Source organism: Podarcis raffonei, chromosome 15 (assembly GCF_027172205.1).
Source record: "Podarcis raffonei isolate rPodRaf1 chromosome 15, rPodRaf1.pri, whole genome shotgun sequence".
In the NCBI taxonomy this organism is placed as follows: Eukaryota; Metazoa; Chordata; class Lepidosauria; order Squamata; family Lacertidae; genus Podarcis; species Podarcis raffonei.
Genome location: NC_070616.1, coordinates 10,254,327 through 10,268,166, shown reverse-complemented (window position 1 = coordinate 10,268,166; position 13,840 = coordinate 10,254,327). Strand labels below are relative to the sequence as shown.

Genomic DNA, 13,840 nt, shown 5'->3' with positions numbered 1-13,840 from the left:
GTTTAAGGATTTCAGCCAGTGTGGTTGGGAAAGACTAACCATATGGCAGGGTAGACAATGCTGAGCTAGTGGGACCAGTCCTCTGACTTGAGTCACGTCCATACCACACATTTAAAGCACATAGCGTCCCCCCAAGAATACCGTGATCTGTTGTTTGCCCCCCTCTAAACTACCAAATACCACCTTTTGCACTGTTAAGTGGACAATTCAAGAAGGTTCCAAACAATGAATGAGTATATATTTTTTAAAAAATATTTTTTTTATTAGATTTTCCACAATGATAACACAAACCACAAAGCAAAATGATACACAAAAACAGAAAAAGGGAACAAAAAGGGAACAATAAACAGATAAACAATAACAACAAACTTAATTCTTCACAAATCCAACCTTTTAAACATCTTGGTTGACTTCCTCAAATCCCTCCCTTCTGAGTTTCCTTGTAATTAAAAGTAACAGCTTTCCAATATCATTATTAAACTAAAACAATTTTCAATTATAGTCCATCTTATTCACTTTTCTTAACATTCTAAATCCCATTTATTTAATTATAACTTAGCTTAATCCTAGGCCTATTTGTTTCTTTCAAGTAATTTCTAATTTTTTATATTACAATATTTATTCAAATAGTCTTTAAATTTCCTCCAGTCCTCTTGAAACTCCTCTTCTTTCTGGACCAGATGGGCCTGATCCAACAGTTCTCTTTATATTGAGGTGGGGGACGAAGCCAACTAAATCCTACTCACAGTAGGCCTATTGAAGCTAGTGGATCTCATTTAGTTGTGCCCTTTCATTTCAGTGTGTCTACTCTGAGTAGGACTAACAATGGGCACAGCTGTCTCTAGAAACAGAAAAACGAGTTCCCCGTGAGAGCAGTTGATACGGTTTCATTTACCATGTCCCGTTGCATGGTTTTCTTCCATTATTTAGAGACTGCGGCCGAAGAAAATTCAGCTGTTTTTAATAAAGTCTGATTTGCTCGTTGAGCAATGCCTGGCGCTGCCAGCCAGGCTCCCAATTACCAGGGTTTTCCGTAATACAAGGCCTCCTATCCTGCTGAGGCCTGGTGAAAGGGGGTGCGGATGGGGGCTGAGGTCAATGCAGACTTTCCTGATCCGTAATGAATGTTTACCCAAAACGACAAGCGTAAAATGGAATCTTTGTACGGGCTGCCAACCCCCTTCTCATCGCTACACCTCCCCATTTTTACAGAGCTAATTTGAGCAAAACCAATACGGAGCTTTCCCTCAACATGTCTTCACCAATTTCAGCAGCCAGGATAAGTCACGTGCCTCTGGTAAGGTGACAGGTGGAAGGCCACGCTCCAAGTTTGCCCTCTGGGAAAGGAGCTTGGAAGCCTACACAAGCAAAACCTTTGTTAAAAGAACTTTAATAAATGGGCAAAGAAATAGCCTGTCTCCAGCATCCAATACCCATATAATCTGGTAAAAGGAACCAACGCTGCAGTTCTTACCCCCAGTCAAGTCCTGTTTGATGCTGTGATGCTTTTAAGTTGCTCCTAAATTTTGCAGTTTGGGGCTGCAGTTGAGAATTCTGATGACAGCGGGAGTGGAAATCGCCCATGTTCACTTATAGGTACCAGAAATCAATCCTGCAAATACAGCTGGCTTTCCCGGTAGTTGTTGCTTTCGGTTTGCAAAGAAAAAATAAGATTATGTCTCCTTGCCCGCCATTTGCATTGTTTTTCCTCTGCATTGAAATGACTGGGATGGAATAACACGAGGACAATGTGGTTTTTGTACATAACAGCGTAAGTTATGTAATTTTGCTGCAGCAGACCGTGCAATGAATAATGTGGTTTTTGTTGGGAGGTGAAGTGCAGTGGAATGGAAGCAGTGCTGCATGCAACAAAAATGAGCGGAATGAAAAATGGTGCCTTCTAACAGACCCCCCTGCACCAGGCCCTATTGGAGCAAATAGATTTATATTAAATTATAAGTTGTTTTATCATTACCTTGAAGAAGGAAAGCTTTTTTTTAAAAAAAATGTTTGAAAGATTGGAGTCTATGCTTCACACTCCTATTCAAGAATCAGACAAATATCTGGCATTTGAGAGAGACCAGACATCTAACACCCAGGTGATAGTGGAACACTCTGTGTGTCAGGGAGTTCCACTGGAAAATGCTTTGTCCCTTTTTTTGTGGGGGTGGAGGGAGAAAGTTTCTTCACGGGGGATTTCTAACAGGAAGGCATAACTCTCTAATTATTGTGATCTCTCCCCCTCCCTTTCCTTCAGTATTACAATTTTTATTTCTGGAAAGGTGGTTCTTGATGGCACTATGTACTGGTTGTTGCCCTCTGTGGTTGGCCTGGCATCCAGGGAAGTGGGATGCCGGAAGATTCAGGGCAGGCAAAATAAAGTCCTTCTTCACACAGCACATTACCTATGGAAATCAGTCCCACAAGAGTAATGGCCACCGACTTGGATGGCTGTAAAAGAGGATTAGACAAAGTCATGGAGGATAAGGTTATCCATGGCTGCTAGCCAAGATCACAATGTTCTACCTCCACTGTTGGAGGCAGTGGTGCTTCTGAATGACGATTGCTGGAAACCGCAGGAGGGAAGAGTGCTCTTGTGTTTGGGTCCTGCTTCTGGGCAGCTTTCAAAATTAGTCAGGCGCCAGGCGAATTTTGCACCTGGCTGTTGGCCACATGCAACCAAGATAAGATGCCTGGGCACCAGGATGGTGCCTAACATGTCCACCATCTGGAGGTGCATGCTGAGGGATTCATGGATCTTGTCTGTTTTCACACACTAACATCCTTTAGAATTCTATCCATGATACTTTATCTGCACATTCAGAATGAATTTCAGAAACCCAAACGTTTTATTGAAAAATACCACTGACCCCCAAATGGCAACTAGACATTCTGTTTTGGCGACTGTAACCCTGATTTAAGGAGCCATTTGGTGCCTAGCTTATATATGCAAGTTTCTAACACTGCTTCTGGGCTTCCCACAGTTGACCACTATGATAACAAGATGCTGAGACTAGATGGGACACTGGCCTGATCCATCAGATATTTCTTGTGTTCTCTTTCCCCTCCAACTACCTTTCTCTGCAGCATCCCCTTCTTCTATCTCTTAGACCCCTATTCTTTTCTTTCACTGAAATCCTAAACACACCTCCCTGGGAATGAAGCTCATTGGACACACAGTCGAATTTATTTCTGAGTAAACTCACATTGGCAAAAGCAAGCAAACAGATAAACAGGGAAATCCAGGAATCTTGACATTTTCATTTTTAGCTGCATGCTTTCCATCGTGGGTCTAAGAGTAAGTGTTGTTTTTTTGGTGGTGATGGTGGGGGAATTACCATATTTTTCGCTCTATAAGACGCACCAGACCACAAGACACACCTAGTTTTAGGAGGAGGAAAACAAGAAAAAAAATATTCTGAATCTCAGAAGCCAGAACAGCAAGAGGGATCGCTGCGCAGTGAAAGCAGCAATCCCTCTTGCTGTTCTGGCTTCTGGGATAGCCACGCAGCCTGCATTCACTCCATAAGACGCATGCACAGTTCCTCTTACTTTTTAGGAGGGAAAAAGTGAGTCTTATAGAGCAAAAAATATGGTAAATCAGGGAAATTGCACTGAGGGACGAACTGGTTGCCAGCCCCCTCTCAGCTCCAGTTCTTTGATTAAATTCAGATCTGGCCACAGCATCCTCAAAACATCTAGAGAGCCAATTGGGAACACCTCCTTTCTTTTGGCTCTAAGTGACCTGGACAGACCAAATTGCACTAACCCCCTTTGGTGAAGACAGTGTTACTGGGCAAATCTGGCCATTTTGGTTTCTCTCTGTTACACATTTTCCCAGTTCAATTTTGCAGATTTCCACATCATTTCAAGAATTACTTTATTTAGAGAAGTCCTACTGAAAACCCACCAGCATTTTAGTGCAGATTTTGCTTAATAGGTTCATTTTTGCAAGCAGTTTCCCCTAACATAACATGCATTTTTTATGTTATTTTACAAATACAGGCATTCTTATCCACAGTTTATTCTAAGTTTGCACATTTTGTATGCATTGCTTGGTTTGAGAATTGCCTTGCAAAGCTCGGAGAAGTGTGAATTTTGCATTTCAGTTAGCGTGTTGCTTTCAGGAAGTGCACATGAGGGAGCTTGGCCGTTAAATCCAAACCAAATCAATTTTCTCCTCATCCCTACAACAGATCTCTTTCCAATCAGCTTTACAGTCCTTCATTTCCTTCCTCTTTCCTTCCACTTCTCTTTCACACCAAAATTGGACTGTTTGTGAGTGTTCTATTTCTACCAACTTCATTTTTCTTGGGGGAGAGAACATAACCTCAGTGCCACTAGTTGAATGCAGGTAGTGGAAGACTGGATTCAAGATGTGCTGGAAACCCTGGCTTCAGTTTATGAATTTGGCATGGTGTAACCTTAACCCTCTTTTGTGTCATCTCTTCCTGTTTCCAGATACTGATATAGGAGCTGGCATACTAACGGAAAATGAGGACCAAGATGCCAGGGCGTTGGCAGTCCCCAAAATATCGGGATTAGAACGGAGTCAAGAGAAGAGCCAGGAGGGCGGGAGAGATCCGCTGCTTGACCCTGTCGCACCTAAAGAGCTTTCTCCTCAGGTTTCTCAGACTTGGATCCTGCCTCATTTGGAACCTGCTTCAGAGGCACATTCTCCTAGTCCTGCTGCCATCCAGCCAAAGGAGCCTCACCACCCATCACAACCTGAAGCCCCCCAGAGACTGCAGGCCTCGGGAGAGGTTCAGCACTCCACCGGCCCTCCGACTCCCACACAGCGCCCGCCAAGGCCGCCCTCTCCCGGGCAGCCTGCCCGTCAAAACCTGCCACCTGCCCAGCTCCGCCCTCCCTCCCGCAGCCTCGCCCAGCAGTTGTCGGCATATAACAGCAGCAGCTTAAGCCTCAACAGTCTGAGGTGAGTCCTCTTGGGGTGCATTTTCCAAGCATCTGCTGTTGTTGAAGGTGCTACCTAGAGCAACAGAGGGTGGTCCATTAGGGCAAATGGGGCACTGCCCCACCAACCCAAGGGAGCCTCATGACTGCAAGGAGATTTGAACCTGGAACTCTGAGGTCCTAGTCCAACACTCTAACCACTGTACCACTCTGGCTTCCTAGAGCCCTTCTGCTCAGGGGCAGTTCCTATAAATTAAGTAGGTAAATTAATATGGGGAAAACGAAATGTCACTTCGACATATTCTCCTTGAAGGTTGCATTTGTTTTATTCTGGGTTTTAAAAAATGTTTCAATGAGCTTTGAGATGTCTTCTTTAAACTATAATGTGGTATGGAAATGAAAGCAACAACAACAAATTTCGCTGGAGAAGGGTGCCTAGACATTCCATTGTGGTGACTGCATCCCAGGTTTAAGGTGCCATTTGGCAATTAGCTTATACACCTGAGCTTCTAACACTGAATTGACACCCACTACTATTGATCTGGAGTACTGTGTCCAGGTTTGTGTGGTTTGCTTTAAGAAGAGTATAGACAAAATGAAATAGATTCAGTCAGGAATACTGAAGGAGCTGGGCATTATTAGAGAGGAGAAGGTTGAGGGTGTGGCACGGGTGATAGCACTGTTCAGGGACTGTCACACATAGAGGGCAAAGCCTTGTTCTCTCCTGCTGGTCTAGAGGAGAGGACAAGATCCAATGGGTTCAAGTTACAGGACAGTAGATTTGGGAGGAATTGATTGACAGCAGGATTAGTCTGACAGTGGAGCCAGCTGCTGGGGTGAGACATGAGGGGAACACTGCCACACTGGAGGACTTCAAGAAGAGGCTGGGCAGCTCTCTGTTGGAAGAGGCCCACACACATCAGCTTGGGCTCCATGTCAGAAGAAACACTACATATAAATGTGTGAATGAAGAAAGCCTATCTCAGGCCCAGAAGCCTTCCTTTCTACCTGTGATCCTGGAAATAGTCTGTGAGTCAGAGTGGACTGTGCAAAGTTAGATAGGCTGCTGGCCTGGTAGAAGGAAGATCTGCATCTTTTCCAGACTCCTCCATCCTGGTGTAGCTGACCAGATAATAGAGCCACGTTGCATCACCATTCCCAGAGGAAAAGATCAGGCCATCTGTTGCTTTGGGGCAGGTGGGACAAGGAAGAGGAAGACTTGGTTGCGCTTCATGGTACCATGTTGGGTTAGATGGTTCTCTGTTTTCTTCTTGCTTCGTGATTCTCACACCTTCCGGGAGCTCTGTTTCCTAACATTTCCTCCCCACCTCTTTTTTATTTCCACCAACAGCAGCAGCAGAAGCAGCACTCCTGCCAAGACTCAACCCCCTCCGCATATAGGCCACCACCCCTCAGCATCACCTTTCCCCCTTTCTTTGCCAAACCACAGCCCGCTCAATACCTTTACCCCCACCCTCCAACCTCCTGCGCACGCCCATCACCCCAATATGTTTGCCCCTCCCACGGCATTGCCCCCTCCTCCTCCTCTGACGTCAGGGACATTGCAAGTTCCAGGTCATCCTGCTGGAAGTGCTTACTCAGGTAAGAATGTGCATATACTTACTGGTAGATACTTTATGCAATGGGGCTACATAGCTCAGCTGGTAAAGAATGAGACTCTTAAATCTCAGTGTCGTGAGTTTGAGCCCCAGGTTGGGCAAAATATTCCTTCATTGCAGGGTTTGGTCTAGATGGCATTTGTGGTGTCTTCCAATTCTGCAGTTCTACGATTCTATACATACATACATACATACATACATACATACAAGGTAAAGGTAAAGGGACCCCTGACCATTAGGTCCAGTCGTGACTGACTCTGGGGTTGCGGCGCTCATCTCACTTTATTGGCCGAGGGAGCCGGCGTACAGCTTCCGGGTCATGTGGTCAGCATGACTAAGCCGCTTCCGGCGAACCAGAGCAGCGCACGGAAACACCGTTTACCTTCCCGCCAGAGCGGTACCTATTTATCTACTTGTACTTTGACGTGCTTTCAAACTGCTAGGTTGACAGGAGCAGGGACCGAACAATGGGAGCTCACCCTGTCGCAGGGATTTGAACCGCCGACCTTCTGATCAGCAAGACCTAGGCTCTGTGGTTTAACCCACAGCGCCAACTGCGTCCCACACATGCATACATACATACATACATACATACACATAAATACACACAGGGATAGCACATTCTGGGAGAGAGGGGTGGAGAGGGGGATGGAAGGGAATTAGAGAGATGAGTTGGGGGGCTGAGTAAGAGGGGAAGGAAGGAGGAACCCATCTCAGCAATGGAAGCTGATTCATGAATGGATGAATGGATTTCCATCACCAAATTACGAGTCTCCCCACAGCCTGCTGCCACCTGCCCGCTTCCTTACTTACAACCAACCAACCAACCCAGTGTACAGTCCTGGCTGTCTGCATCCTCCTCCTAAGTCTCAGTCTTGTCCTTGGAGAACTCAGCAGAGAGGAAGAAGATGGAGAGAAACCTGGAATTAGTTGGTTCTGCCTGCCATTGGCTTCGGCTATAGTTACTGATGATCCTACCAGTCCAGATGGGCACCAGCCCACCACTGCTTATTCTGGCTGTGAGATCTTAGGGTTCTACAGGGGCAAAAAACCAAGAATCGATCTGACAAGCCAGAAGTCTGTCCACACCCACAATACGTATCCTTCTTAAATTTGGGTTTGGACATATTTTACGCAAGCAGGTTGTACCAAATTCCAGTAGGAGAATTTAAAACAGAAAAGCAAGCTATTCTGTTCTTCCTCTAGCATGGGGTTTCCCATACTTGGGTCTCAGGCTGTTTGGGGACTACAGTTGACCACTGGTCCTGCTAGCTAGGGATGGTGGGAGTTGTAGTCCAAAAACAGCTGGAGATGCAAGTTTGGGAAACTCAACTCTGGCACAAGGCTGAGGAATCTGTGGCCCTCCAGATGTTGCTGTCCAACAAACTTCATGATCATTGCCCATGCCGGTGGCTGCTGTTTCATGTGGGAGTCTATCAGCACATAGAGGGCCATAGGTTCTCCATCATCATGCTGGCACTAATGGAGGAACAGAGATGAAGGGAAACATCCATCTATTAACAAAGATCAATTGCGCATTGTGGAAGTGTGATTCCCCCCCCAAAAAAGGAAAAGGGAAAGACTGAGTGGTATATAAACGAGAAGGATAAAACCTCATGTTGCCATTGTCTTGGTTTTCAGAGCAAGATCTTCTCCGCCAGGAGCTGAACACCCGATTTCTGGCTTCACAGAGTGCCGACCGCGGCGCCTCGCTGGGCCCACCGCCTTACCTGAGGACGGAGTTCCACCAGCATCAGCACCAGCACCAGCACACCCACCAACATACGCACCAGCACACTTTCACGCCTTTCCCCCACGCGATCCCGCCCACCGCCATCATGCCAACGCCGGCACCTCCCATGGTGCGTACCCCAGGCAGAAATGTGAGGATAAGTAGAGCACAACTCTCTTTGGATCTTTTTCTTTCCTTTTGCAAAATGGTGATAAAATTGTGACGATGGGGGAAGATGTCCGCGTGAAGGAAGAGATTCTGGGAGGAAGGAAGCATGCTCCTCCCACCTTGCAACTCGGGGAATTCGGAAAGTGAGAAACGTTCGATATTTCTGGGAAGTTCCGTGTCAGAATCTAGAGGCTCCCATGCATGTGGCTCCCTTGTTTGCAAAAAATGTGGTGCAAATTGAAAGTGAGGCCATAAAGCTAAACTTGAACCCTCCATTCTAACGTAATTGCTTTCTATGTTTTGTCATGGAAGGCAGTACAGTACTAACAATGTGGCACAGTGCGAGCGACATCAGCCCAGAGGGTTGATGGCCAGCTGGTTGACTGGCATCTGAGTCTTACTCCAAACTGGCAGTGGGGCAGTGTCCTCCACTAAACTCAAAGGCAACAGAAACACTTAGCGGGTGCAAGGCAGGCTGCCCCCCTCCCCCACCGCATTTACTGGTTGGTGCCTACTAATAGAATTTATTAGAGATATGAAGATGTTTCAGAACACAGGTCCCTTCATTCTGGACCAATCTTAAGCTCTTGAGGAAGGGCCATGGAGCAGAGGTAGAACATAATAAACTTCACAGGTTCAATCCCTGGCATCTTCCAGTTCCCCACTCCTTTGGCATCTTCCCACCATGCCAATCTCCACGCCATGTTGGAGACAGCATGCTCTAGCTGCAGTGAAAAAGTAAGCAGTGAACTTGCAGAACAGGAAGCTTTCGGTTAAAAGCACAGTAACTCTGCCATGTCTTGATTATTTCACGCTGCTGTTCCACACTGGACATTGCGATTGCATTTTACTGCCAAAATAAAAGGTCAGAAATCAGGCTTGGGGGAGGGGGAGGATGAGAAGAAAAGATTGATATACAGCCATTCGGTAATGGCATGTGCATTCTTCCTAAAGGGTGAGTGAGGAAACGATAGTATTTCACAGGGTGGAGGGACTAGTCTGGAATGAACCTCAGCCTGCTGGTATCACTGCTTTGTTTGCCTAACTAAAGAGGTGAAAAAGAGGTGTATGGGCCTCAGGAACCCATGGCCTTTCCCCCTCAGATAGCAAGCTCAAGTGGTGAGTGTTGGAGGACATGGAGTCCAAATGGACTCACTGAGAAACATGAAGGAGCTGTCAGTATGCTCAGGGAACTGCAGAGTTTGGGAACAGGCACACACACACACACGTAAAAAAAAGGATGCAGGCAAATGAGTGACAGATTGGAAAGAAAAACATTAAATGGGAAAATGGAACAGGGTGGGGAGAGAGCCCGGGGAAAATGTCCTCCTTGCAGAAAATGGCTGCCTAGAACACTGGTCAGGAGCAGTCCTGTTATGTAGGGAATATATTGTAGTATTATGTTGTTGGTTCCAATCATTCTACTTAATTTGCACCTGGAATTTTTGTTATCTAAATTGCTCCTGATCTCTTCCTGCTCTCACTGCTGTCCATACTTTCATCTCTGAACACCTGCCATTTTTAGGTATATCCTCCCCTTTCCCCACATCTCCATCGATTGCCAGTTTTTTCACCAGTTCCCAACCATTGACTGAATCAAAGAAATGTATGCCCCATTAGGAAGACAACATAATGAGTTTGTGTTTTGATCCTTTTTGCAGTTTGACAAATACCCTACAAAAGTTGACCCTTTCTACCGACACAGTGTGAGTTCTTCTTACTGCCTTAAAATGTATTAATTGCTTCTTTTCCCATTGGTGGGCTGAGATCACCACTCAGATCAGTGGCAGAACATCCCATTTTCTGTTTCCCTCCTTCTCCCTTTCTGTCCATCACTCTAAAAAGTCCATCATCGATATTGTCATTTGCTTTAGCTTTTCGTCTTCTGAAAGATGTGATATCTCTTAAAAAGAAAAAGCAAACTCTGAAGCTATGCCTAAATCTAACTCTTTAATCAAGAACTGGAGACTACAAAGGTGCCCAGATTCTCTCTGTTATTGCTGTCTTCTCTGCTCATTTCAATGGCACAAGCAGATCTTTGTGACCATTTCTCTAGCTTCCAATGTGGTAATGAAGATATATGAAGTCCTGGGTTGATGAGGGATTTGTTTGCATTTGAATGAGAAACTACCTAATTCACACTTCTTCAACTTATATGCAAACCGAAACACAGGCTTACCTTTGAAATTCGCAATTCTCTGAATTTTGCAATGCAGTTTTCCAACAAAGCAACATGTACAAGAATACATATAATATGGAGAAAGTATTATAAAAAGGTCTGTATTACTGAAAATAGCATACAAAATGCATTTTACTGGGGTAAGTTGCATGTAAAAATGTCAAAACTGCATGCAAAAAAAAATGTTTCTTAGGAGAAAAACACAATAAAATATTGGTTTTAAATAGCATTTTTGGTAATTTAAAAAAATGCAAAGTGCTATGAAAGATTTGTTAAATTTATATGGCCTCCCATTAGAAAAAATTATCTGGGCGGCATGCAAAACTTCATAAAGAAAAATACGAAATGCAATAATGAAAACTAACAAAATAAAGTTAACAACAGCAAAACCTTCCTTCTAACAAAGACCACATAAAAATATTTGCAGCTTACCTTAACACCACACTGAAACAGCAAAGACCTAGGGTTGATTTTCTATAGGAACGTCCTTGCCCTGATATGAAGGTAAAAAGGTAAAGGACCCCTGGACGGTTAAGTCCAGTCAAAGGTGACTATGGGGTTGCAGTGCTCATCTTGCTTCCAGGCTGAGGGAGCCGGCATTTGTCCACAGACAGCTTTCTGGGTCATGCAGCCAGCATGACTAAACTGCTTCTGGCACAGCAGACCACTGTGACGGACACTAGAGCACATGGAAACGCTGTTTACCTTCCCACCACAGTGGTGACTATTTATCTACTTGCACTGACGTGCTTTCAAATTGCTAGGTTGGCAGGAGCTGGGACAGAGCAACAGGAGCTCAACCTGTTTTGGGGATTCGAACCGCCAACCTTTAGACCACAACACCACCAAGCCCCAAATGAATTGATTCATTCAGCCCTTATGTTCTCCCTCCACTCAGAGGACTAGGACACCTCCAGACACATGCAAGATCCCTGTGCAGGCCTGAAGAGGCACAGATATCTACCTTGGGGCCTTTGTGCCAAAGGAATCTTAAGGAATTGACAGCACCCTGAAAGCCAAGCTTTATGGTTGATCCAAATGGTTATACACCCTCCCTTTCTCCAATAGGTGAGAAATCACAGAATCCAAATGAGTGTTAGGTCATTTGTGTTTCTCTTTCATTGCCTCAGATGTATCTAACCTGATGGCTTGTTCCATTTCAATGGTTAACAGAGGTTAAAAGCTACAAGATTAAAGCACTTGAAACTTTTAACTGGCATGTTATTAAAAATGCATTAACCAGTGGATTTCACTTAATGGGCCAGATCAAAAGGTATTACGGTCTAAATTTGTAGGCAAAGTAGAATTGCTCCTTTTTCTTCCTTTCTTAAAACATTTGTTGGCGGTTTTACCTTCGGTTTGGAATGTGCTTTCTTAACACAAGATGCTGAAAGTGTGATTCGGGAACCGTATGGCATCTGTATTTTTAACTATGGTTATTATGTTATTTCATTTAAAAAATGCTACTCCCCCCCTTTTGCTGCATAATTTAAATTTATTAAATTTGCAGCCCTTCCTTCCTCCCAAAGGAGCTCAGGGTGGCAAATGTCAAAATATTAAAACAATATTCAAAAAACCATGTTGAGAACAATTAAAAACATTTTTTAAAAAGTTAGGAACAATCTACAAAAATGAGACCATTTAAAAATGTGGTTGGTTAATAATAATAACTATTATTATTATTATTATTATTATTATTATTATTATTATTATTATTACCCCACCCATCTGGCTGGGTTTCCCCAGCCACTCTGGGCGGCTCCCAACAGAATTAAAAGCACATCAAAGATTTAAAACTTTCCTAAACAGGGCTACCTTCAGATGTCTTCTAAAAGTCAGATAGTTGTTTATTTCCTTGACATCTGATGGGAGGGCATTCCCTGTAACCTCACTTCTTGCACTGAGGAAACCACCAAAAGGCCCTTGGAGCTGGACCTGTCCGGGCTGAATGCTGGGGGTGGAGAGGCTCTTTCAAGAATTACTAATGTACCCTGAAATGTGGCTTAAAATACTTTAATAAATAATTAAAAGTAAAAGTAAATCTCAAATAAAAGGTCGTCTACCGGGAAAACTAAAAACCTGCTAAACCATTAAAGTCTTTGTCAGCCAGTGGAAGGCAATTGTAGTGGTGGGACCAAGCTTCACAGGGCAAGGAATCTGGCCACATCTGGAGGGCCACAGTTTCTCCATTCCTGCTTCAGAGAGAGAGAGAGAGAGGTGATGAGGACTTTAAAGGATTAATCTAGCTACTGACAGGTAAAGCAGTTCTGCAGGTAACAACTCAACTAATTGCTATCAGGAGTTCTACTCACGCAGGCAGCAGAGGGACAGATCTTGCTATCCTTGATCCACCAGATCACAGGCTGAAGCTTTTTTACTAGAATGACAAGGAGAGGCAATTCAGACTCAGAAACTGAGACTTGAACTGGCCGCCAGCCCACAAGAGACAGTACCTTAAATGGCAGGTGGATACATGTTCCCACGAGGAGACGTTCCAGTTTTCGGGAGAACACTCCTCAGGAGTCAAGGTCTCCTCACAAATAAAGTCCTCTTCATGATGACGCCTCTCTTTTGATGACAGAAGATGGAGTTCAGCTGCGCCCTGGGTGTGCTTCTGGCAGCTCCAGTTCAAGAGCCTCAGCACCAGGCTGGAAAAGCTGTTGGGATGTATTTGTATGTCCCTTGCATCAAACTTTCTGCCTGCCTGCCAGTGGACCTTAGGCTGCCATTCAACTTTTCTCTTGTCTAAGCCCTCACTTGAACCCCAGTTTGCCTGGGATGGGATCATGGTTTGGCTTTGGCTGTTGGTGCTTCCTGAACCTACAGAAGCTGTGTTACTTAAAAGTTGTCCTGCAACTTGGGGCCCAGCTAAGATGGGTCATTGATAGCTCTCTACTTTTGTTGACAACATGGGAATCCAAGCCTTCAAGCAGCAGTGGCAGTTCCAAGACACTCTGAAAGGTCCCCATCCTTTCCCACCATCTATATGTTAACAACTAGCATACAATGAAATTTCTAACTTCCCTTCGCTTTTGTAAACTGGCATGTTAATATAGAACAGTAAGCGTTATGGATGCTAGAGTCTTTAACATGCTCATTTTCAGTATTAAAAAGTGATTGCAACCCAAGACGCTTGCCTGCCTAATGGGTTCTTGAGAGCTCCTCTATTCAATATCATCTAATCTTGGAAACGTTTTCTGCGCCATTGGAAGTTCACGTTGAAGCGAA

General features: G+C 44.6%; 1 protein-coding gene across 10 annotated transcripts in view; it reads left to right on the top strand.

Annotated features, from left to right (window-relative positions):
- Positions 1–13,840, top strand: part of AUTS2 (activator of transcription and developmental regulator AUTS2) — a 689,545-nt gene that overhangs the window by 649,822 nt on the left and 25,883 nt on the right. For 6 of the 10 annotated variants that reach the window (XM_053367368.1, XM_053367372.1, XM_053367365.1 and 3 more), the window contains 4 exons: positions 4,462–4,936; positions 6,266–6,516; positions 8,175–8,416; positions 10,095–10,139. In XM_053367368.1, coding sequence (XP_053223343.1) covers positions 4,462–4,936; positions 6,266–6,516; positions 8,175–8,416; positions 10,095–10,139 — 1,013 coding nt within the window. The remainder of the gene's footprint in view (positions 1–4,461; positions 4,937–6,265; positions 6,517–8,174; positions 8,417–10,094; positions 10,140–13,840) is intronic. The other 4 variants (XM_053367367.1, XM_053367366.1, XM_053367370.1 and 1 more) reach the window with 3 other exon arrangements.